The following is a 26,411-nucleotide window of genomic DNA, read 5'->3' on the forward strand; positions in this document are numbered from 1 at the left end:
CTGGCAAATATGGGATGCTCTATGGGGTCTCCCTCGTCGCTGGAAATAGCAGATATTACATTTCACGAGACAGAAATGAGAATAATACAGAAACACAAACAACAAATGCCGACCTGGCTGAGGTTCAGGGACGATGTTTTCCTGATTTTGATCGGAACACAACACGAACTCAATGAATTCATATCAAACATCAACAAAATGCATCCTACTTTCAAATTTTCGTTTGAAAGCTCCTCTCAAGAAATCACATATTTAGACCTGACTATCTACAAAGGTCGTCGATAAAACAAAAAGAACATTCCCAACACCAAGACACACTTAAAACCAACAGATACATTCTAGTTCTTACAAAGAAACTCATGCCATCCGGCAGCAACATTCAAAGGTCTGATCAAAGGTGAAACATTATGATACATCAGAACATGCAACAACGAAACCGATTTTACAGAGAAAGTCACACAATTAAGTGAAAAATTACAAGACCGACAATATAAAAATACCGCAATTATACGGTGTCCATCACATTTGATCTGAATTGGTACATACCAGTATGGGTACCAAAGATCAACAATAAATCAGTGCAGGAAGATTCCAAGTTGATGTTATGACAATGATTTCTGCACAGTACAGCCAGAAAAACAACAAGAAATATATAAACCAGAAAACAAGAATGACAAAAGTAAATAACGTCTGAAACTTTAGGTACTGGAGGTCAACTTTAGCAACATGCATAGCAAAAACAGCTAGTCCCTCTTAGTTTGAGCAGGTCTGTTAATATGTAACAGTTCAAAAACAATGACAGGAAATGACTCAAGGTCAGTGGAGTAGCCTGTTTCAGTCACTGGCATGCCACCACTCCTACATATTTGCAGGATTTCCCTTTTTCTTACCTCATTTGCACATTTTTGACGTCCATTTGAAGAACGTCACGTCTCAGCCCCTGCATCTACCCTGTACACCAAATACTGAGATGATAGCTTTGGCGGTAAGGGAGCTTTTGCGTGTGACGGACATACATCCGCACTAACATACCCACATACATACATAGAGACACACAGACGCCACCGACTCACCATAAAAGCTGTTTTTGTTATTTATGTACATACCAAATATGAGCTAAAAATGAAATAGAACGCATTATCAGAGAAACAGATCATAAAAGCAGAAAAAAACAGCTTGAACAACAAAAAGAAAGAAAGAACGCCACCAACAATACAGTAGTCTTCATAACAACATATAGCCCGTAACATCGAAATGACAAAAATCAGCAAGCCTTGACAGAAAACTGAAATGAACTTGAAAAAGACGAAACACTAAATAAAAAACTGTTCCAAAATCAACCAATAATCGCATATAGAAGGAACAGAAATATAGGCAATACACTTATAAGTGCCAGACTTCACAAAAGCGACGACAGCTCGAACTCAGGTTCACACGAACCTACACAAACACAACAAGACCAACCAGTAGACATTCTAGCTTCCCTACTTGAACACCAAATGTAAGTGGAACAATATACTACCAAATAAAAACAATCAACCATTCAACACGTCTCACCAATCAAGAATGAATTTCAAGCGACTGATGAAGAAAACTCTGTTTTCGAAATGCAGCGCCAACGGATCTGCAGTGTCACACTTGTCTCTCCACTCCAGTGTGGAGTAACATCAAGACACGTAGATTACGGATACGTCTCACCATGGCTAAGCAACACTTTTCTTAAAACAGCCAAACATGACATACACTTATATTATACACAATTTCATACACAAACGCAAACACCCAAAATATGAACGATGTGTGGAGTTGCTTTCCCTTTACTACCTAACCTCGGAAATTGTGAAAATCCACATGAGCAACATGTTCTGGACGAAGAATGTGACAGTGATTATTTTTAATACATGTACAAATATGCAAATTATGGGACTTATGACCACTTGCCTATAATCTAGATATGATAGTTGGATTCCTAAACCACTAAAACATGGTGGTAGACACAGACATCACTAGTCTAGGTTTAATATTTAAGTAGTTATGGCCATTTTAAGTATATGGCGGCCATCTTGGACGCCATCTTGAAAATGACGCGTTTCCGGTGGTCAGATTTTGGTAGACTTTTACTATGTTATTAAGCACATTTGACTCTATCAAAAACCGTTGAGAAACCTTTTGTAGCAATTTTTTTTGTATAGTTATGGCCATTTTAAGTATATGGCGGCCATCTTGGACGCCATCTTGAAAATGACGCGTTTCCGGTGGTCAGATTTTGGTAGACTTTTAATATGTTATTAAGCACATTTGACTCTATCAAAAACCGTTGAGAAACCTTTTGTAGCAATTTTTTGGGGTAAGGTCTTTTTTTATCATAAATGCAGCCGACTATCCTCCAGCTGCAAGCTACAATCGTCTGTATCGCCAATGACGTCACGCACGCTTCTCCCATGAGCCCTTTCGCGCCCATGGAATTCCGGGCTCATTCCATAAATGTCGTCTACTTCAAGTTCTCTTTTCGTCGTGCCGTAGTCGTCAGCGCGTGCAATTATGTTGCAAATTTGAGCTGCATTTTACTCAAGGGTGATTTTGGAAGGGATAAACTGTCAAAGTCGCTGGACTTAGGTTTCCCTTAAACCCTATACATATATTATAACTCATATCTTTTAGCATGCAAAAATAAATGTTTTCAACTAATTGTTGGGAAACACTTGTTGTATAAACTTCATGTACAGTAATTCATGCAGCAGTGAATGCCTCTTGCTAAAATAAGATTAATTTAAAGAACTTCTCCTGACATTCTCAAAATACCAAATCAAGTATATCAGGACGGAACTGTTCCATTTTAATGATGTCTAATAACTTCCCTTCGGTCACATCAAAAAAACTGTGTTTCTGGTAATATACCTAGGGTAGTTACGTCTGAATATTTTTTTTTATTTTTATTTTTGTGGGTTGAGACCCATAAAATACAGTAAAATTGAGATATTTTCCTTGAAATTGTTTAAAATGCAAGAAAGTGTCTACAGTTGCAGGTTTTCTAGGGTAGGTCGTGTTGCTAGGAACACACAAATTTTTGACTAGGCTTTATCTTGCATAATAATATATGGTTTGTTCACAAAATACGGCCCTGTATGGACGAGGGCTCAGTGAGTGACGTATTGGACTCGCCTTCGGCTCGTCCAATACGTCACTCACTGAGCCCTCGTCCATACAGGGCCGTATTTTGTGTATAACCCTATTATTATACACCTCCCTCTATTAATCGTCCGTATAAACTAATTCTATGGTAAATTTTGAGGGATGCGGCACACGCAATATGAGTGGAACGCGTGCGATTGTTGCGTTGGCACAACTTGAAGCCAATTAATTTCCAGTGCAGTAGCCTACAAGCAAACGTCGCTGAATGTTTTCAATTTAATTAGTTTTTTTAAATAAAAATCAATTGCATTTAGACTCAGTTTTGTGTTTAGCGTGTTTTAAACCTTATACTACGAATACATTTTGGTGGAAGTTGTTATTATGTCTATAACTCACCGTAAAATAGTTTGTTTACATCCGATAATCGCTAGGTCAAAGGTCAAACAGGCGCGTCGCGCGTCTCCCGTATTCGGGACTCCGCGTACTATACAAAATACGGAAAGTTATTGGACGGTCAAACTCCCATAGGTTACGGCAGTAGGTGTATAATAATCATAATTACAAGGCAATGTTATCTGGTATCTTTTCTGTCAGCAAGTCAGGAAATACAAATAACAATGCAACCATGTAGAACACCGTTCAGGGACAGATAGTGGGATTCTCTTATAAATTACTTTCTTGTTCTACCACTTGTAGGGCTCATTTTGAAGTTCTGGGATAACTGGGTTTTTTCACCTGCTTATTTTTGTGAAAATTGGAAATTTAAATTTTACCCTCAATGCTAAGAGAAGGATGATGGCTATTTTGAATTTCAAATATCAACAAAATAAAAGGACATGTGATGTGTTTCCATGGTACCCATTTTGCATGATGACCCCTTGATTTCTACTCTTGATTTTTAAAGATAATAGTTTATGGTTTTGTTGATGAAAGTTTGTGAAAAGGTTAAGTCTTTCAATTTCAAGGCATATAATACCCTTGTGACACTCTTACATTGTAATAATTATAATATTATAAGTATAATTTGTTTTAACAGTATCCTAACGTATGGCAGATATATTCACGTTCCATGCACTTGTGATTTCCTATTTTATTGAATTTTAACAGCACAGTCTCACTAGACAAGGTGTTTTGATTGCAATGACCAGGTCACTGTACTTTGTAGATATGGATGCTCAGACTTGGATACCAGTGTACTGTACAATCTGAATCTCTGGTAGATTGGTGTTACAATTTGTTAAGTACACAAATCAAGGACATTTCAGCTTGTTTCCATGACAACATTGAATGAGGAAGTCGCTAGGTCATTGATCAGATTTGCTATACCTTACTGAATTCTAGTCATATGTAAGCATCCACTTCACGAATCTAAACTGAAAACATTTTGCCAGTAAATAACAGTTGAGTTAAGAGACTAACCTTCTAAGTTTTGCACTGTGATTGACTGGGGTGTTAGACAAGACAGAAATCATGGTTTCTAGCAGGCTCCGTCCGTTACTATTGGTTACTAAAAACTCACGTCCACAGGCAAAGGCAGCTATGTCTGAAATGATAGTGAAAATCACTGACAGTCAGATCTGTACATCAACAGCTATGTCTGAAATGATAGTGAAAAACACTGACAGTCAGATCTGCACATCAACAGCTATGTCTGAAATGATAGTGAAAATTACTGACAGTCAGATCTGTATATCAACAGCTATGTCTGAAATGATAGTGAAAAACACTGACAGTCAGATCCGACATCAATAAATGAAAACCAACAGAGAATGATGAAATATACACATGAAGGTCAGAGTATCATCTAAATACCTAATACCAATATCATAACACTCTGAGGAGGTTTAGATATTCTGACAGGTCCATGGGTTGATATACAAAAGTTTTTTAAAAGCAGTTTGTGGGTCATTTATGCCAGCTTTATAGCAGAGTTTTCCCTTTTGAATTGTAAAAGTCAATTTTGGTGAATTACCTGTTGCTATATAGATAAGTTTCACTCTACAATTTTGTTTGTTTTTGCACACATATCACCTTCAATTATCATACTGGCAAACATTAATTCAACTCACTAGCTGTTCTGCCAGCCAATCTAACCAATATATTCTAGCTCTTGAAATTACAGCAATTGTTTAAAAGTCACAGATTATGAGCCATTAACCCCCCCCCCCAAAAAAAAGGCCCAAAAAACAAAAAGACCAAACAAAATCTCAAAAACCTGGTTGTATTGCTAGATAAAGTATGTGTTGCACCACATGCTACAATGGCATTGTGCAAATCAGAAAATGTTAGAGAACCATTATATTATAACTGTTATTTAGCCATATACATTATCTATGTCATAACTCCAAAACAATCTGTCACAGTGATAGAAAAGCTTTCCTGTTACAATGTGTCACATGCTGTAAATAACCAAACAGGCAAAACAAACAAAATCCTTGTGTCTAAATTCCACAACATAGATTGATTACAGCCACACTTTTGGTGTCTATGGCAGGATGTTTCCTATAGCAATAATGCATTCACAGCTGACTGTGATAAAACCATGGGATACTCAACCACAGATACCCCATGGGACACTCAACCACAGATACCCCATGGGACACTCAACCACAGATACCCCATGGGACACTCAACCACAGATACCCCATGGGATACTCAACCACAGATACCCCATGTCAATCATATGTGTTTTGCAAGCTTTGATGAGTAGAACAAGAAACTTCAATTGACATCAAAACAAAATTGTGAAAAATATTGTAAAAGGTTACTACTGGTCCTTTAACTGTAAAACGTCTGTAGATCTTGCTTCTGCAAAATGCAATATAATAAATCATCTTGACTTACTTGTAATAATTCCACACAATGCAAGTACAAACTGTGATTCATCAGTGTGTTCATCTGGCATCTCATCTTGATATGTTGCAATATAGCTTTCCATTGTATGGCGTACTATGATCAGAAAATCAGCAACTTTGGACTGCAAAAAATATTAGAAACAGTTCAGTGAAATTGCTAACGAAAACAAATTACAATGAGATTTTTGAGGGAAGCCAGTAGAATAATGGACAAATCAGTAATATCCAAAGGACAGGCTTGGCAAATCCAATTTTTGGAATAGACTGGAATAGTGATTGTGTTGTCATTCTGTAATTAATATCAAATTGTACTGAAATACACCAATCTGTAAGGCGCTTCAAATTTCAAAGTAGCTTTACTGAAAGTTTCAAAAACAAATATTGGTGATTCTTAACCAGCCATCTTGATTTACCATTCCCAGATCTTGAATACCGGCTATGCTTCATAACATGAAACAAATCAACAGTCTTCCTTTATTCTATGTTTCCAGTGATCATTGATAAAATTATTCAGCTGATGCTGTTGCAACAATACCTTATCATCTATGCTACTTGTAAATTAAATGTCACACATGATAGCCATGGGTTTTTGCTCGGATTTTGTCAAATTTTTTCTAAAACTCACCCCAACAATGAATGAATGGACACTATCTTCATTTCTGGACACTCTCCACAGCAAGGTACAAACAGCTGATCCTAAACTAGCACAGTACTCTGACTGGTCACTCAGTTCTTTGTTTACCTCTGATAATTCACAGTGAATTCTAATCTTCTCCTACATAGAACACACAAACAATACAATATAGGATATCTTAGAGCAGATCTATGGAGCCATAAATGTACAAAAGTTTGATGCACACCTCAATGAAGCAATTATATCATCCTTGAAGTGTTTCCTTTAATACTCATATTTTTAACAGCCTACAAGAAGACTACTTGTATTGTCTATTCCAAACATTAAACAACAACTAATTAATTTTTCACCATCAGCATATATTTTTTCTGACAGACTGGTTGAATACATCCTACTCAATGTAACACTTGGGTAATTTGAAGCCAGGGTGACAGTACCAAATTTTCAACCTGTGCACTGTATTGTGATTCTATTTAAACACTTTCGCTGATCACTGAGTCTCATGTGACCTGACAAGCAGCACGTAGTAAGATACAGGCAAACCGCCATTTTGAAATGAGACAGTTTTTGGTTTCCTGGAAGTTGTTAATCGTGCATGTCCGCACACAGTGCATCCTTTCTTGTTGTGTGTTTTTTAGTCTAATCTGGTAGCTGCCAACATTTCAAAACTTGTAGGTATGGTTATTAAATCCTTGGTTACATTCTAGCCACGTTCACATCGTGAAACTGTGATAATTTTAGCTTGACTTCCAAGTAAAATTGAACAGCCAATGACAGCGCCCCATGATTCAACCAATCAGATTTCGTAATTTGATACATGGCGGTTTCCCATTACCTGCCTCTTTGTGCTTGTCACTGAGGCGGGGACCAGCCAAGTTAAACACTATAAACTAATACATGTATTTCCAAGTTTCATTGAAACATGCCTTGCATCTATAAAGATTACACTCCTATCATTACTGACTGAGAATTGTCACAAAATTTACCGCCTTTTCTTTCTCTAACTCTTCTAATGTTGTTTGATATCTGGCTTTCCAATATTCTACTTCACTGCAGGAATGCTTAAGTTCTCTCTCTAAATTCTTGACTTCTGTGAATACAACCACCAAAATAAATTTTTGCCTTCCAACATGTAAATACTGTGTGGCATCTTGCTGAAACTCACTTCATCATTATGAATTTTAAAACTTCAGACATACTTAGTCAATCCACCTTCACAGTATATCATGTATTTCTTAACCCCTTGAGTGCTGAAATTTTTTCTCTTTAAAATTTCAGTGTAACATGTTACTAATTTTTATGAATTTTTCTGTATTTTTTATGTTAGTTTTGGATCAAATGGGCATAACTTTTTAATTGGTTACAATTTTTGAGCACAAGTTTGGGAAAAATCTGAAAAAAATTGTCTTGATGTCTGAAAAGTTGTTGGCGTTATATTCTGTAAGGGCAACAAAAATTGACTTTGGTACTCAAAGGGTTAATAAATCTCTCAATGAAAAACATTTACCGGTAGTTGTTTCAGGAATAAAGTGTCGCTGATTGTCTCATCTGAGATTATAACAACTTTCTTCACAAAAATTTATCACAAGCCTTAATTAGAAGTCAATGACAAACATCAATTGGTGTTATCATCAATAGATATCTTCATGAACTTGAAAAAACTGACTAGTTAGCAATCTGATGGTCAATATGTAGCACACTTTTTTCATGATGTGTCATCCTATATCTGAAATGATCTCACCTATCAACACGTAACAATTTCTATAAATTATGGTTTACCTTCTTCAGCAGAATGTAATTTGTGAAATGTTCTGATATACTCAGAGTTGATGACCTTTGGAAGCATTTCCTTCAAGTTTTTGGTGTCTGCCATTAATCTATCAACTAGATGGGCTGGTATGGTAACTGTACTGGCATTGTTGGATGGCTGAGAGACAAAGAAATTACAAAAATATGATAAAGAACCACTATATTCTAATGCCCATATTGCTCCATCCTCATGACATTTACCATAAAATATCAGCCCTGATGTTTCACGTTTTACAAGAGATATGCACGATAAATGTCATCGGTTTTGAATGTTTGTGAACTATATATTTTGCAATTTGATGGTAAACAACATAAATAAACAAACTGCCTGCTCTCCACTCTCCGCCTGTGAAGCCATGTCACCAACGTAAAAATTTGAAGGGCTTTGAGGAACATTGATATTTTGGGTTGCTAAATATGGAAATAACCTGTTGAGCCTAGCATGGTTTTTCTGTTATGGTTCTTGTATTTTTTTAGACAAGCTCAGCAAACATTCTGCCATTCGCATGGAACAGCCTACCTCCGATCAAAGTACAAGGTAGCGAGCGCCTGGCGTGACAGCGATGTTGCGCGCAATGCTTGTTGACATGGCAACTCTCAGTGTAAAAAATGGCAGTTCCTCTCTGTGCCGTAGAACGATCAAGCACGATCAAAATCAGGAGAGACTAAATTTGAAAGCAATTTAAGGAGAGTTTTTGATCGGTTACAATTCTAGCATGTTGCACCTTACAAAGTTTCCCCTGTACAACAATTTTTGAATTCCGGTGTCTTTCTTCTTGGGGTTCATTGAGATATGGAGGACTTGCAGCGATGTCGCGCATGATGTTGACTTCATTGTATAGTTTATGAATAAAGCCTGTTCACACAAATATTTCGATATTTATGCGCAAGGCATCATAAAGTAAAGCCTCAAAATTTAAGGTTTTTCGTAAGTATTAGTAAAATTCTGGGCATGGGTATATGATAAATTGGTTATTTAAGCAATAAAGCACACCCAGCGATGGTATACCATGAGATTTTGACCAGTTCACGACATATATGCACGAGCGATAGCGAGTGCATATATGAAGTGAACTGGTCAAAATGGAGAGGTAAACCATGGCTGGGTGCGATTTATTGTCATTACATCATAACAATATATTGAAATTCTGACGTGGACCGTCATAAACGGATTTTTGCTCAAGCTGAGAGCTCGCTCGTATGCCAGCTGTGGTATATTGCCAATATACCACGGTTCTTTTCGCATCTCGACCAACCATATCGCTATATTTGCGCCATCAACTGGTATTATAATATGCTTGGCTGGAATCCGGCAATCTGATTGGCTGGAGCCGGGGTTTATATTCTCAACAAGAAGACCTGCGCGCCGCGTAACATTTGAGCTCGCGCAAATTTCGAACGCCAACTTGAGAGTTCAACGCGCCGTAATGTCGAACAAGTCTATGGCTTCAGATTGTTTTTGATCGTTAAATTTTAACCTAATGCAGCTTGACGAACCAAAATATGAAGAGTTTCTGTAAGTAGCGGAGTCTGTGTAACAACACCACAATTTTTTAAAGTTTTATGAGCGTTTTTTTAAAGAAAAAATTCTTCAAGTTCGATGTCTAATCGCGATGTCGATGCGTTGCGTAACCGTAGTTTATGAATGCAACTGTGCACGCGCGCGCGTTCTGAAACGTTCTTTTTTAGAGTTTGTATGAGGCTGGGCGCTCCTGAACTGTCGTTCCAACTTCGGCCCTAAATAACAAAATTGTCCACTTGTTTTTAACTTCAACATATTATAATGAGGTTATAAACGGTGCGCTCGGGTATTTGGTTGCGGATATAAGACCTCTGGGGTGAAAATTAGCATATTTGGGTGAAATAATCACCTCGCTTCGCTCGGTGATTATTTCCCGCCAAATATGCTAATTTTCACCCCGAGGTCTTATATCCGCAACCAATACCCGAGCGCACCGTTTATAACCTCTAATGATATAATACCCATATCGCCAGTTCCTTGCATCGTATCAGCATTCGTGTCATTTGTGCCGCGTCAGACATTGGACTTTGTTCTCGTGTCTGACACAGCACAAATGACACTCATGCAGGCGATGTTGGGTATTATATCATATGGACAGAGAGGGCTGGGGTGAATATGGACAGACAGGGCAGGGGTGAATATGGACAGACAGGGCTGGGGTGAATATGAACAGACAGGGCTGACAGATAGGGCTGGGGTGAATATGGACAGACAGGGCTGGGGTGAATATGGACAGAGAGGGCTGGGGTGAATATGGACAGAGAGGGCTGAGGTGAATATGGACAGATAGGGCTGAGGTGAATATGGACAGATAGGGCTGAGGTGAATATGGACAGAGAGGCCGGGCTGGGATGATCGACAGGCAGGGCTGGGGTGAATATGGACAGAGAGGGCTGGGGTGAATATGGACAGAGAGGGCTGGGGTGAATATGGACAGAGAGGGCTGGGTGAATATGGATAGAGAGGGCTGGGGTGAATATGGACAGACAGGGCTAGGGTGAATATGGACAGAGAGGGCTGACGTGAATATGGACAGAGAGGGCTGGGGTGAATATGGACAGATAGGGCTGGCCCCGGGGTGAATATGGACAGATAGGGCTTAAGTGAATATGGACAGAGAGGCCGGGCTGGGGTGAATATGGACAGAGAGCTGTGGTGAATATCAAACAGAGAGGGCTGGGGTGAATATGGACAGAGAGGGCTGGGGTGAATATGGATAGAGAGAGCTGGGGTGAATATGGACAGAGAGGGCTGCATGAGGTGAATATGGACAGAGAGGGCTGGGGTGAATATGGACAGAGAGGGCTGGGGTGAATATGGACAGATAGGCTGGGGTAAATATGGATAGAGAGAGCTGGGTGAATATGGACAGATAGGGCTGAGGTGAATATGGACAGAGAGGCCGGCTGGGGTGAATATGGACAGAGAGGGCTGTGGTGAATATGGACAGACAGGGCTGGGGTGAATATGGACAGAGAGGGGTGGGTGAATATGGATAGAGAGAGCTACGGTGAATATGGACAGACAGGGCTGGGGTGAATATGGACAGACAGGGCTGGGGTGAATATGGACAGATAGGGCTGAGTTGAATATGGACAGAGAGGGCTGGGGTGAATATGGACAGAGAGGGCTGGGGTGAATATGGACAGATAGGGCTGGGGTGAATATGGACAGACAGGGCTGGGGTGAATATGGACAGATAGGGCTGGGGTGAATATGGACAGATACGCTGGGGTGAATATGGACAGAGAGGGCTGGGGTGAATATGGACAGAGAGGGCTGGGGTGAATATGGACAGAGAGGGCTGGGGTGAATATGGACAGAGAGGGCTGGGGTGAATATGGATAGAGAGGGCTGAGGTAAATATTGAACACAGAAGGTTTGGGTGAACTCGAATCTTTCTGCAAATGAGGAAGCAGTAGTCTAAGAGTGCTTTATGTTCTCACGTGAGTACTTTTGTGTACCAGGAGTAAGCACTGGTACAATGACTGGGAAATCCTGGTTACGCATCACTACATATTGTATTGAACAAAAGCAATGACAGAAACTTGTGAAGTGATTATACTGAAAAATGGAATTCTAAGAGTGAACGTTCATTTAAAAAGTTATGCGTGTGGGACACACATGGGAAGTTGATGTGATATAATTTACATTTGATAGCTAGTAGTTTATTTACACTGCAAAGGATGTTATTCACGGAATGTGGTCAACTTACAGGAACACTACAACGAGGCTCTTCGATCAGTTTCAACCAGCTTTCATTATACTCCTTCCATTGTTGCAGAACAACTTGATAATTTGTTTTCACTTCCTTAGCTAGGCACACCTAAGCAATGGAAAGGCATACAAATAAGTAAACCACATCAAATATCACATCCATTATACATAAATCAACCACAACAAGGATTATACTTAAAGCAACCATTGCATAGATTAGATTAAGTACAATTGACCATCACACAGATTATATACAGACATTCATTGTGAGATATCTTTTAAATAATGGCATATAGATTTTTTGTTATACTTTTAATGCATGTTTTTAACATAACTACCTGACTTTGATCCCCTTTTGGAATTTTGAGTGGACGCAGAACAAAATTACTTACTTTGGCCTTCTAGAATAACTTATGGCTACAGTACACTGTAAACACTGTACACTGTGAGTATAACATTCTCAAACCACTGTTTGAAGTATCCATGTGCAGTGTGCATTCAGCAGATACGTGATTTTGAAGAAGAAAGTATCCTCCATGGAAAAATAAACCGACATGTCTCATTTGTCTCCGTCCTCCTTGATAAATCTTAAAGCTCATCAACACTTACATGTAAGTTCCGGTTGGTTACTCAAATACATGTTCATTAGCAAACTGTTTCTGTTTGAAAATCTCAATAATCGGCCCGCAGCTAGTGAAGTGACCGACACTGGCAGGCAGCTGTCGGAAGTAGCTACAGCTGCCAGCGGCGTTCGCAAAACCTAAGCCCTGTATTCAAAGCGACTTCACAAACATCAGAATGATGTGGTCTGGTCCTCGATCCCGTTTATTCTCCAGCTGTGTTTTTATGATGAAGATTTTCCATGGTTTACATGAAATATTTACTTATTTTTTACCTTGACCTAAAATTTGGAGGGGAAAGTAGAGCTGTTCGTAAATGCCTTCCCACTGGCAAACAGGGAAAATATGCCCTCCCACTAAATTTTGATGCTTTGGCTCTGCCTTCCAGTATCTACGGTATCTGCCCGCTCCCCACTACCCACAACAATTCAAGCTCCCCACTACCCTCTCCCCACTACTGAAATTCCCCATTGCCCTCTGGATGACCACTAGGCAACCCAGATCAACGCAAAACGGTGCGAGCAGCTAGCAGTACATACCTTGGAACATTGCTTCCTAAGTAAATCTCCCCTCAAGTTCCATCAACCACTGCACTCCTCTCCCTCCACGTATCTTCCGATACCCACTATCAAAACTTTTCTCCCCGCCCACTGAAATAATGAAATTTCTTCCCCATCCACAGTAAATATCGATTTTTCTCCCCGCCTGCTGATTAGTTTTGAAATTTACCCGCCCGCCGACAAAATGCGCGCACCAACACCTTTTCGAATGAACAGAATATAGCTCAGTTGGCGGCACCTGCCCAGTACAGCCAGTACTTCAGCCTCGCGAAGTTGTTGGTGGGAAGTCGCTGAAGGTTCATTTTTCTTGAAAGAAAACTAGCTATTCAAGCTTAAAAGCCTGTAGGTAGCAATGCAACAGTGTAACTTGCACTTCCCTTTGCCTGCCAATCCAGCTGGACGAAGCTGTTCCAAATCAGGGAACAAATCCAGCTGGGAGCGATATCACATGTATGAACAAAACTCCGATCAACTTACGGCTCTTTCAACTAAATCATTTTCCATGTTACTCTCCTGGAATGTGATTCATATAGAGGTAAAGTTTCATTCATGATCAAGACTGACTTCCTCAAACTTCTAACTCTATATCATAAACTGTTGGAAGACTGTCGACTGTCTAGTGTCTTGAGCCACAATACAAATATCAAATGTTTACGCAGATGCGCGCCGAAGTTTATGATTGCTTTTATCGCCAGCTTCAGTTTCAGATTCATTTTGGATGTACATATTTGAGACGTTTCAGAAAGTTACCAGTGCCACGGTGCCTTCTGCACAAATATGGCGCGACTGATTCGCCATCCCAACAAAAAACCTCCTTCACACGAACAGCTTTGTTTATTGTCACTGATGACCATCTAACTTTTCAAAATGCCAATAAACGCATAAGGCCTCTACTACATTCCACATGTCAAATTCGTAGGAATATATTTTAAGCACTTATAAACACACTTTCTGTCCATCCAAGAATTAAGCCGGATGTTATAATTGTCAAATTCTTAGACCGAGACTGAGCGTTTCCGTTTGATAGATGAACATACGCTCAAAAAAGAGAAATACGAAGTATTTAGCGTTCGCGTACATTGACCGGGGTGAAATGATAGCGGGGTAAATATAAGTTTTAAACAAATTCATTCGAAGTTTCACGACATCAACTTCCGTTTCACGTTGTTTGACTTCTCGGTAGAACATATACCGCATATAATTTACGTAATAGCTTCCGTAATAGTAGATGTTCTTGTGCGTTGTTGTCAATGCCCTATATAGTATATAAAGTGATGAACACATAAGCATTTCCACGAAAGCAGTGTTATGTTAAATAATCTGTATTTAGGATGGATTTACGTTACCTGTGAACAGTAAGTATATTCAGTTTTGGTGGGGATATTTGGCGATCGGAGCGAGTGGAGAGAGAAAACAAAAGTGAAAACATCCACACTGTCACTGGAGACAAGCAACCAGAATAATGTATTATCGTTTTCTCCTGAGCACAACCAGATTTTGAGCACAGTTAAAAACATGGAACTACCATTGTTAAGTATTTGAGTGTTGTAGTCGTGAATGAATATTATAGCACACACTCTATTATGAATTTAAAAAACAAATTTCCCTGTTTACGTTTGATATTATGAATTAAGAAGATGCGCTGCCTTCCGCAAAATTTATAATGCCGTTAAAATGAGAGAATTTCGTTAGGCATTTTTCTGGTCTCTGATAACAACATATCCATTGTGTATTAAGAGTCTGTTATATCTATACCCTGAATACCTGTGAGTGCCCGCATTCCAGATTAGTTTTTGAAAAGCTATTCTCAAAGGCCGAGATAAACGAACAATGACCGGGTTAACTGTACCCAAAATGAACGGCTTGCGCTTTTGGGCTATATTAGGCCTTCTGGCCTTGCGAATGAAGGACCGTGCCATTTTAAGAGGGGTGCAATAACAATGGAAGGGCCGTGCGTTAATTTCTGCGGCTGAAGTGACTCTCATCCCGGTTACAGGGGCCGTGGATAATTAAAGCATGCGCATGGTAAACGAAACTACGTTCGTTTGGCCTCAACCCCCTCCCCCTTCTAAACGAAAGTTTTGAAGTGCGAAAATCCAACCCAGCCTCATTCTGTATCATACCTATGGTTAAGAATATACAGTGTTTTCAATCTGGTTCGAACCCACAACATAAGGGACCGTTCAGTTTTTACGGCCGGGGGGGGGCGGCAAAATCCAGGGGGGGGTCATCAAAATTTGGAATCCGCGAAGGGGGGGTCATCGCTTTTACTGGTAGGAAAGGGGGGGGGGTCACCACATTTTCAAAAACATAATACCTAAAATAAAGTTCACTTTATGCCATGGCCATGATCAACCCTCTTTACCGGCGGCCCGCCTTCGGCGGCCCACTACAATAAATATACTTAATGTATTACCCATGACCCTCTTAACGGGCAGACTCCTTTAGCAGCCACTCAAATTAAGTTTACTTCATGCAATGGCCATGATCGACCCTCTTTACCGGTGGGCCGCCGGACTTTATTGTAATACCCCATGACCATCTTAACGGCCGGACGCCTTCAGCGGCCCTGTCCAGTAAAGTTTACTTTATGCAATGGCCATGATCGACCCTCTTTACCAGCGGGCCACCTTTGGTGGCCCATTAGAATAAAGTTGACTTTACATAATGGCCCATGACCCTCTTAACCAGAGGGCTGCCTTTGGCGAACCACTCCAATAAAGGTTACTTTATACAATGTCCATGGACATAAGTTGTCTATGGAAATGAAGTTAAAAATTGCCTTACAGTTTTCCTAATTAACAGACATTTGCATGGATGTGGCTGAGAAGTTTGTGCACTGGCATCTCTGCTACACAAATAAAGTGCGCCGCGTACCGGAGTTCAAATCCAAACCGTGCGGGTAAATTTGACATATGGGTTTTGGTTATTTTTCAGCGGGGGGGGGGGGGGTTCATCAATTTTTTCGTCTGACAAAGGGGGGGGGTCATCTTTTTTTCACGAAAAATGCAGGGGGGTCTATATTTTTTTGAACACCGGCGACAAGATTTTACCGCCCCCCCCCAGGCCGTAAAAACTGAACGGTCCCTAAAGCATCCAGTAACATAGTGGAGAACCAACAGACAGAAATACTCGACTAACTGGTACACGCCAAACCATATAGCGCGATATTTTGCGATACAGTAAAGCGTGGAGCGAGATATTGATGTGAAAAATATGTAGTGCGATTTTTGCGCACGGTAAATCGAAATACAGCCAAACCACTCACCCCCGCCTAAACGGGGGGGGGGGGGGTCACGTTTGCTGTGCGCGTGTTTTAATTATCCACGGCCCCTAAAGACTCGTGCGGTGCGTGCGCGAAACAAATACCGGTGCACTTCCATAGGCGACTTGGCACACGGAAGACTTTACGGCTAATTGTTTGGCAATGTACATCGCTTATGCAAGCCTTTATAACCTATACAGCATATTTAGCACATTGAGTACATTCTAACGGTAAAATTACAGATAGACAGACTTTTAATTTTGCCTTAGCCTGTCAACCCGTCTATTGAAAATAAACTGACATTCCTGTAAATTTCACAGAAAGGCTTCATAAATTATATCGTTTATCTACTTGAATTCGTTAAAATGTGTCACACCGTCTGATATAACTTTGACCATGAGAGAGTAATAACAACTTTAACTCATAGCAGTCAGCTTTTCCTTAATTTGTCGTACATTGCAAATTTTTCAGATTTCACCAGTTTGTAAATCCGAATTTGCCACAATGCCGGGGCTGGGTCAATAATTTTCTTTCAAAAGGAGAAAATAAAAAGAAAGTTGACCTACTCTCAATAGTTTTATCCCCCTCACCCGCGTGGTTAAATCGTAAGGTTCGTCGATCAGCGATGACAAGGAAGTAGCCAGAAACGGGAAATCCTAGCGGGAAACCCCCCCAAAAGAAGAAAACACGTCAGCCAAATTCATCGGCCATATTGCCTATAGTAGCTGAAAATTCGACAGTTAAGTTAAAACTAAGGCGAACAGACAAATCCGAGCCTTCCGAAATGTTGAAATTCTTGAAAATAACTTGTACACTCTTTAACTCGCTGAATCTTGACGTTGGCGACGCTATTAAGCTTACCGAGCAGGCACAACTACTAGGTGAGAAGTTGAAATGGCGTTAGGATAAACACCTAACAGTGGACTGTCGGTAAGTATCGAAGACAGATTAATCCACTCTGGGTCATAGACTTACACCGCCAAAGGTTGCATGACATTAGCAGGAGGGCAAAGAGTTAAAATACCAGACTTTTGCAATCAAGTATGTCCACGTGCTTTGTTTAGTGATTTGTAGTCCTTCTGGCCACTGGTTTACTGAGCTCCGCGGTGTCAAACACAGTCTACTGCGTACATATGGCCAAGTTGATGTGAATGCTCGCAAATCGCATTTATCTGCAAATCTTTATTCAATGAATATCTACATCTTGCTGAAACTATTCAACAGTTCCCATTTAAAAGGATATCTATGCCTAATGTTCACTTCTCTGTAAATCCCCTAGGAAAAAATGGAAATTTTCGTTGCGCAATATTTTTCTGTCATTTGGTTCCGCTTTTTTGCCCTTCTTTTATCAATGCGTGTCCCGAATACAGAGACGTCACTGGTCATCAAAGCATTGCCAGTTCAGCCACTTCGACTTTGAACTCCTCACATACCTTGCATGAGTTCAAAGTCGAAATAGATTGAAAATCTCCAATCTAACAAACTATGGTGAACGGAGACCTAAATAAAATCATGGAATTGTGTTTTTAACATGTCATATATCCCTATTATTGTGGTGGACTACATGTATTGTATAGGGTCAGTGTGTTTGTCTATACACAATACATGTATAGTAAGTCCTAGGTTTTTTACAATACGAGCCTTTATGTAATACGTTCCTAGTCGCTCAGTTTGGCCATGTAATTGGAAGAGTTTACTTTTAAACAAGGCCAAGTTTTATTTTTATTAAATCATAAACAGCTATGCTATTTTGTTGTTGTCTGGCAAGGAAGTATACCATTCAATTCAATAACTTCTGAACTTTCGACTTTGTCCACCTGGCCCTTGTCACGCTTGTGGGGAATGAACCATTGTGATTGGAGGGGGCATGTAGGGGCGAACTGATAAAGTAAATCGTTTCTTTCTACACCTGCATTTCAGAAAATAAAGTATTTGTAAAGCAATTTTCATCGCATTTGACCCTATGAAGTGCCCTCTTCAGTGATCTATTTCGCAAAATTCGGCCACCGAATGAAGATTAAGGTGGTTCATCATTACTCCATATTATATTATTTGAATTCTGTGACCAACTTTTCTTTTCATGTTGAATGTAAAACAGATCAAGGTGGAAACAAACTTTCAAATTTAATCTACATTAAAGAACTCCGGGCTCCGAGAGAAAAACATTCTAAGAAGCATGTAAACGATACTCAAAGGTATACTGTCACCTGGTTCCAATTTTGCCACAGTTACCATGGAAAGAGAAAATCTAACCAATCACAGATTTTAAGCGGGTGGCCGCTTTATAAAAACAGCGCCCTCACATGTGCATTTTTAATACCAAGGAACGCCCCTTTGACCGTATATGGACATATTTAGATTACAGGTGACTGTATACCTTTCAGGCACTGAGTATACCGTTACCTTTGACATCTTATCGATACAAAAAAACCGGAACCATGTTGTGAGCGCAAATGAAAGCACCGAAAATGTGAAACATTAATGGTCCACCAGTGGTCAAAAGTGTGTTTTGAAAGGTAAAGTACCACTCGCCAGTTTTAAAATATTACTATGATGGCTTCAAATGTCATAAAACTTGACGAAATGACACATGATTTTAGAACTCAAAGTTGGTTCCTTTGTTACCATAGAAGTCCAAAAATGTTCAAACATGTTTAAACAAATGGCATGCATACGTTGGTAAAATCAGTTTTCAACATCAATACCCATTAACCAAACATTTTTCCGCCCCCAAAGAACAGATGACCGTTCCCTAAATCACATGCATGGCGACACCAACAGGTCAGTACAGGTCAATCGAGTCTGTACTTGCATATTGTATGTGAAGTATTCTCAACTTGTATGGTGTATATTCTGACTGTCAATAATGCAGTTCTGCTTTGATACTATGATGAGACAGCTGGGCAATGAAAGAATTTCTAAAAGATCGTACTCCTCTATAGTAACATCATGGCCGCCATATGGCTTTGAAGTACAGAGAATTTGACTGAAAAACATAACCCTGTCAAGTATAGGATAAAGCCCGAGTACGAGGGCTCTTCTGGTATATAAAGTCCAACCCAACGATATAATGTCGAGGCCGCAGGCCGAGACATTTTATCGTAGGGTTGGACTTTATATACCAGAAGAGCCCGAGTACGAGGGTTTTATCCGACTTAAAAACTATCGCCCCTAACTGATATATTTTCGTTTTCAATGTGTTTACGTCAACCGTCCCTTTGTCAATGTAACATGTTTAGGATATGAATTAAAACTTTTATTTGTGAAATAGCCTTCCAATGTAATGGAACATCCTATAAATGCCCTAGGGCACATTATATAAATGCCCTAGGGCACAGCAGATTTTTTGTTGCAGCTGGTTTCCACTGTGTTACCAAATTTGAATATTAAAACGTACCAGATGTCTACAGAATATGACATGTTCACTTTTGATTGGACAGTACTTTACTACGGCGCTGTCATTCGTTTTCTGGAATTTGGTGACCAAGGCTTTATGAGTAAATAAAACACCCTGAATTGAGCACTCTGATTGGTCAATCAACAGTAGATAGTTTTTAACTGCCAAATAGAGAAGGGTGTAATTGTTGAAATCAAGCTTCCATGATGTCGACAGACTTTTGCTTCTGCAGAGAACCCGACATATGCCGATCTGAATAAAGCATACTAAACATAGATACAGATTTAGATGGACAGAAAGATAGATGGACAGAAAGATAGATGGACAGAAAGATAGATGGACATCGGGACATGAAAGCCAGATAAGACTGTGTCCCCGAAAATTAAGGAGCGTCGAAACCTTGGAAATTCGTCGGTTGCAGATGAGTTACGTATAAACCACGTATTCCAAGAAGTAATCAAGCACCCGGTCACAAAAGTATACAAATAAAGTATGGTGGTCTAACTTTGACCAAACTGCTGATACTGTGTTCATCTATCACAGTACGCAGAGCGATTAGAGTCGGGGACGATGGACCCGGGAATGGGATAGTATATATAGAAAGAGAAAGTAAAAACGAGAGTGTTTCACACGAACAATCTGAAATAATCACATACTGAGAGCCAAACATCACCATGGCGTATTCCAGACTTGTCATACTTACCAGTTTAATACATTAACATTCATTCATTCATTCATTCATTCATTCATTCATTCATTCATTCATTCATTCATTCATTCATTCATTCATTCATTCATTCATTCATCATTCATTCAGAAGAGCCGCAATTTTTTCTGACATATGTACCACATCACGCAGCAAATTAATCAACATACATGACAAGTAAGGATGATTTGACTTAAAAACATCTAATGAAGTGTGACGTACCTCTGTAGTTCAAATCCTAAGCTGATATGTCATAATGTGGGTCACATATTTGGAAGTAATGTTTGGTGTAAAACCAAAGAGGCCCGTCAGTTGATATGAAGTGCTGATTGTTTAAATATACTTTTGTTGGATGAAACCACACACTGCGACATGTTGCAAGGTTCACCGGCCTATAGTATTACGGGATCCCGATATGGCTTACAGACGCGTGCCGCTCGTCATTGATCAGTACGCAGGGGCAGCCAATGAAGCTATTCGTGAAAGACGATGCTCGCAAGTGGTTCGGTGGCGCGAGGGCATATATTTCCTTATGTTATCAGTGGGCAGGAAAATTTCGTTTTATTTCTTGTGTCAATGTCGCACTCACTGAATAACTTGACCATATTTTTGCACGCTGAATGTTATTACAGCAATGACGCATTTATAAGTAGAATATGTTAGGTTAACAATTAATTGTACTGGCAATGTCTTCTTATCAACCAATAAACAACGCTTGATAAACTCCTTCAATCTAGCAAAAACTGCACTTATAAAATACGTCGACAGTCAAAGTTTATCGTGAACGAGATTTTTCGGTCCAAAGTAACAAAGTAACTGAAAGGTAATACAATCTATTTGGGACTAGAAGGCACAAGAGCAGCAGGGAACTGTTGTGGTGAAGAGCGGGGACTTAGGAATTTTTCTGGTGTGGAGGGGTACTGGGCATTTTGGTTTGGGAGAGAAGAGAGGGTATTTTTGGTGGAAGGGAAAGTTTTTCAAATCTTGATGGGAAGGCAGTTGAACAACTTTTATACTTTCCCCGCCATTTTTTTTGCTTGAAATTCTTTTAAATGCTACATTTACACCAGTCCTAAAGACACTGAAAACACTTTTTATAGAAATTTCTTGAAATAGGCTGGTTGACGGCCCCTGAGTATGACTTGACGTTTCAAGAAAAATGAAGGATAGTGGAGTGTGCCGCTAATTATCCATTTGGTTTTGACCACATGACTCAACATCTACCCCACACTACTTAAGTCACATTGCTAACCAAAGCGTACTTATTCACACAGAGTACACAGACCTGCTGAGTTCAGTCTCTCTCTGATAGGCTGCATTTGGTCGTTACCTACGAGAACCAATAGTTCAGTCGACGGGTCACTCTACCATGGGCTACAGTAACCATGGATATTAGGGCAATTCTCATATTTCTTGTCGTAGGGGCTTACGTTCAACAAGGTAAGATAATTAACCTTTGTTCAATAATGGAAGTTGCTTTGTGCTCTTGTCCGTGTCGAAAAATACTTGTTCGGACGATAACTGTGGTTCAAATTATACATTTCGGAACATTAGCCGATAGAATGTCATATGTTGGTATAAATCTGGATGAACTCTTCGTCTGATTTTCGTTTATGAAATACATGGCGATATTTTTTGAGTTGTCAAATAGAAATGTTATGTTCTAAGGTCAACGCTGGCAAAGTTTAAGAAACCTTTACAAAGAAGCACAACATTCTAATTCTGGGATAAGTCTCTCATTGAATCAGAAATTTTTATTACAAATGATTCTTATCGTGACTAAAGTGAACTTGAAGACCAGCGGAGATTGTCAATATCGTTGAATATTGATAGTTCATCATTGAATGGCTACCGAAGTTTTCAGGGATCGATAGACACAAATTTCAAGGACTTTCCATGCCAGAATTTCGAGGTAGCTTTTGATTATTCAGCGTACTTACTCCACGGTGTCATAAGTATCCAACAAAGCACTGTAAGCCGTGTTACTAGTCGATGTCACACCATGCTTAGACGTGACACAGTCCACTACAGATGAACAACTATCGGTACTCCAATATTCTGCAGAACCAGTTCTTTTTATTCTCTGTTTGAAAACTTTGGTCGATCAATGACAATGAAAAAATTTGGAATGATGGGCAAATTGTTACAAAGCTAAATTATTCAGGACATTTGTATAACCTGTCAAAGTGCCTCGATGACAGATGTTCGGACTCAAATTTATGTAATTTTTTTCTGATCTACAACTTGTGGGGGCTCGTTTTGAAGCTCTAGTAGAAAGAAAAACTTTCACTGTCTTAGTTTTTCGAAAATCCAAAATTTTATTTCTCCCCCCAGAAATGCCATTTTAAATTTCAAATATCGCAAAATGTTGAGTAATTTGTTTCACTACTTCTAAACTTTGCACCTGACCCCAGATTTTAATTCTTGTTTTGGTAGGAGAACAGTTGAAAGTTTCATTTAGGAAAGTTTGAGAAAAAGTTGAAGTCTTTCACTTTTGAGGCGCATACTACCTCAATAGGTCTTTCTGTTTTATCTAGGTGTATCATGTGGAAAACACAACTTAATAACTTTTAAAGATGTATCCCTGATGTCTCCAAACAAGGTTAACTACACAGTGTCGACAGGGGAGCCTATAGCTGCCACTATGAGACTGATGTCTTCTCAACCAGTCAGCGTGGATGATTACATCAATGTGGTTTTATACAGAGAAAAAGATAGCAAGATGGCCATGAAACACGAGGTCAACTCGGACTCGGGTTTCTCTGGCAGATGTCTTGCTAACAAGTTCTGCCTCGATGTTCACATCATTGGACTGGAGATCGTGACTACCGCCATCATTGGAGACGTCCGCATTAAAGATGGCGGGCAGTACATCGTCAAGGTAACGACAAAGAAGAAAGATGAAGCAACGTTCTTAGATCAAGGTGCAGGAAGATTTGCAGTACAGGTCATACAGGGTAAGATCTTAATAAATTATGAAATGAAAATGTGATGCAGTAGCACTTAGAAAATGAGACAGTGTTCCTCATGACTGGCACACTTAGTTCTAGCACTTTCATTTTTTGAAATCTAGTCGCATGACTAATCGAGAGAATCCATTTTCTGTTATGATTATTGATTATGTACTTCTGCATCCCTGAAAAAAATGTCACAGACATATCTTTTTGCCAAGGCGTGTGACCAACATAAACGTCTCTTCAGGTTTCGAGAATAACAATTAATATTTGTTGATTTCATTTAATTTTCGATCGAGTTATTATGAAAATCATCATTACATTTTTAAATTTCCGATCGATTAATTGAATACGACAATCACTCTGAAATGTTGCTCTTCTAGATGCAGTCTAACATTTGTCAGTATCTCTTTTAAACTAACTGAGCTGTCTGGTATCGCTTTGTCAAAACTCATCATTTATGCCAGAGCAATGATTTGCAGATTGTCTAGTTTCTACTTGCTGGAGAAATGCCGTCGAACGATTTAAATATATCTCGTTTACGAGTTAATCATTCTCTGCGATTGAGAACGAACCTTTGGCTGTATCTGTTTCAACATTCCCCAACAACTGAACTCACGTAATGTTTAGGATATCTTGTCTATATTTTCTCCATTTAACCGTACCGAGGCTATTAGGTGAAATAAACAGAACCAAGATATGGACTCAGCAGCTGAGATCCCAGTATCAGTTTATTCGTGTTATTGGTACTGCTAGCTGATGTGGCCAATGGCTCAGTGTAAATTAAAACATTTGTAGGTTAACTTAAGAAGTTCAGACAGAGGACATTGGACTCTGAAGTACTGAGGTACCAGGACTAACGGCTGTAAATGATTGTTTGTTTGCCAAGCTTGCGGTCCTTTGGTAAAAGAAACAGTTTAGATAGACATATGGCTGACTGATGAAGAATGAAAACCCAAGAAATTATCTAAATGTTAACATCTGTACAGGAATAAACCGACTGTATCACGTGATAGTAGCGTCATTCTAGTGAAATCGGTATATACTTATCCATACCCAGTGCGTTATAGCTGCTGTTCGTATTCTATCATTCCGTCAGCCAAAATGTTATGTTTACGATGCAGGAATGGTAGTGTTGTGGATCAAGTCCAGAACAATCGATAGTTTCATCAAATATTATATCAAATAAAACTATGAAAAATACTCTGCCACCCGACCTGCATCCAAACTACCCTGCAAAATCCATTATTTATGGCATGAGCAACAACCTAAGCCAGTTACTTCATATTCAGACGTACATTTTCGCCGATTGAGTGCGAGAAAAAAATGAAATCTCTCGGCATTCTCGCAAATTAGCAAGAAAATCCATTTCTTGCTATTTTCTCGCAATATTTGCTACTACTAGTATATGTAACAGGATTATTCTGTCTTTTGTTCGGATGTCATGGGCCGATGGGGGAACTCCATAACCATCGACCTTATCAGCGTCAATTATCTGAACGAAGAATAAGAATATTTGTGGAGACAAAGTCAGAAGGTCTTTCAGTTTTCGGTTGTGTTCAGTGACCTGCTTATTCGTAAAACATTCGTGGACTCGCAAAACTTAATCCAGTCAGTTTTGATGGTTGTAAGTCAAAGATTTATATGTGGAAGAAATTGGAGTAAGCTCTCATCTTTGTCTGGAAGGTCTTGACACAATCTCACAAACACAAAGTTTGTTGAGAATTTCAAAGGAAAAGAGGATGTTACATTGTTTATAATCTTGATTGAAAAATGGTTTCAGGTTTTATCGATTACAGGTTTCAACATGGCTGACTTCTTTTTTTCTCATTTTCCTGTTCAAGGAGAGAACACTACAGAACGGTGCGTATGCCGCAGAAAGAACATGAAGCGACGTAAGAATCGTGGACCAAGGGCAAAACACCATTGTGGAGAAGGAAGCAGTATCTGTCCATGAACTTGAAAACTTGTACCAATGAAAACCAGTGTAATGTCCAAGTCAATTTCGCTTAACATTTTAGAGTACATATGAAGTTTTACTGTTCATTCGCCAAGGAATATGAGAAAGCTAGATTTCAATGAATACTTACTTTCTAAAGTTATTTTCAATTATTTTATACATATATATGTTTTTTGTTGGTTCACTTGGCAGGTTATCCATAATTTGCTCACGACTATACAGAATGCTATGTCAAATATCTCACATCAAACAATGACAATAAGTATCTATTTTGTGAAGATTTTAGCAGAAATCGCGATTGATATGTCAGTACCCATGATTAAAATATACTCAGCACCGATAAATCTACACATAAGCTCATTATGCTGGACCTACTATTAAACGAGGACTCAATTTAGTGAATGACAAGAATTTGATGCGACAAATTCGAACATAACCATAAATATAATTTTTGATACTAGTATATCCTTAGAGTTACATTAATCATATGTATCAATTGTATTTTATTGTTGTTTACTAATATATATTATGAATGTGAAAAATGCGTATACAGTTATTTAGACGTTTCTCCTGTATTAATTTTATATGCAACTGTTGAAACTATCTACACCATAGCTCATCATTTCAAAATCAGAAATTAAGCAAACAGGTTACTAATTGAAATGATTTGTCTTTTTAATAAGTGGCTTAAATAAATAACTATTTACGCTTCAAAATTCAGAATAATTTCTTTTTCGAAAATTGTTTTCCGGTTATACTGAAAATTCAGAATAATTTCTT

At 39.1% G+C, this 26,411-nt stretch overlaps 2 protein-coding genes across 4 annotated transcripts in view; one reads left to right on the forward strand and one right to left on the reverse strand.

Annotated features, from left to right (window-relative positions):
- The window catches only part of LOC139126317 (heat shock factor 2-binding protein-like), a 42,907-nt gene extending 28,948 nt beyond the window's left edge, over positions 1-13,959 (reverse strand). The window contains exons 1-7 of one of the 2 annotated variants that reach the window (XM_070692391.1): positions 13,827-13,959; positions 12,168-12,278; positions 8,401-8,548; positions 7,608-7,711; positions 6,613-6,762; positions 5,977-6,109; positions 4,552-4,675 (exon numbers count right to left, since the gene is read on the reverse strand). In XM_070692391.1, coding sequence (XP_070548492.1) covers positions 4,552-4,675; positions 5,977-6,109; positions 6,613-6,762; positions 7,608-7,711; positions 8,401-8,548; positions 12,168-12,278; positions 13,827-13,853 — 797 coding nt within the window. In that variant the 5' untranslated portion in view covers positions 13,854-13,959. The remainder of the gene's footprint in view (positions 1-4,551; positions 4,676-5,976; positions 6,110-6,612; positions 6,763-7,607; positions 7,712-8,400; positions 8,549-12,167; positions 12,279-13,826) is intronic. The other variant, XM_070692392.1, reaches the window with a different exon arrangement.
- Positions 13,960-17,302: 3,343 nt separating this feature from the next.
- Positions 17,303-26,347, forward strand: LOC139126380 (uncharacterized). Of its 2 annotated transcripts, XM_070692448.1 has the most exons (5): positions 17,326-17,544; positions 18,999-19,130; positions 21,992-22,157; positions 23,255-23,674; positions 25,516-26,347. In XM_070692448.1, the coding sequence occupies exons 3-5, from the start codon at positions 22,103-22,105 to the stop codon at positions 25,626-25,628; spliced, it is 588 nt and encodes a 195-aa protein (XP_070548549.1). In that variant the 5' UTR covers positions 17,326-17,544; positions 18,999-19,130; positions 21,992-22,102; the 3' UTR covers positions 25,629-26,347. The 2 variants fall into 2 exon arrangements, with proteins under 2 accessions (XP_070548548.1, XP_070548549.1); XM_070692447.1 differs by lacking the exon at positions 18,999-19,130 and having other exon boundaries at positions 17,303-17,544.
- The last annotated feature ends 64 nt before the right edge of the window (positions 26,348-26,411 follow it).

This window comes from Ptychodera flava (genome assembly GCF_041260155.1).
Source record: "Ptychodera flava strain L36383 chromosome 3 unlocalized genomic scaffold, AS_Pfla_20210202 Scaffold_27__1_contigs__length_13241970_pilon, whole genome shotgun sequence".
In the NCBI taxonomy this organism is placed as follows: domain Eukaryota; kingdom Metazoa; phylum Hemichordata; class Enteropneusta; family Ptychoderidae; genus Ptychodera; species Ptychodera flava.

Excerpts from the sequence above, each read along its gene's own strand:
- LOC139126380 (XM_070692447.1), top strand. The coding sequence starts at position 22,103 with ATGGATATTAGGGCAATTCTCATATTTCTTGTCGTAGGGGCTTACGTT. Across the intron at positions 22,158-23,254 it reads AGGGGCTTACGTTCAACAAG|GTGTATCATGTGGAAAACAC; the intron begins GTAAGATAATTA and ends TGTTTTATCTAG. Across the intron at positions 23,675-25,515 it reads TGCAGTACAGGTCATACAGG|GAGAGAACACTACAGAACGG; the intron begins GTAAGATCTTAA and ends TTCCTGTTCAAG.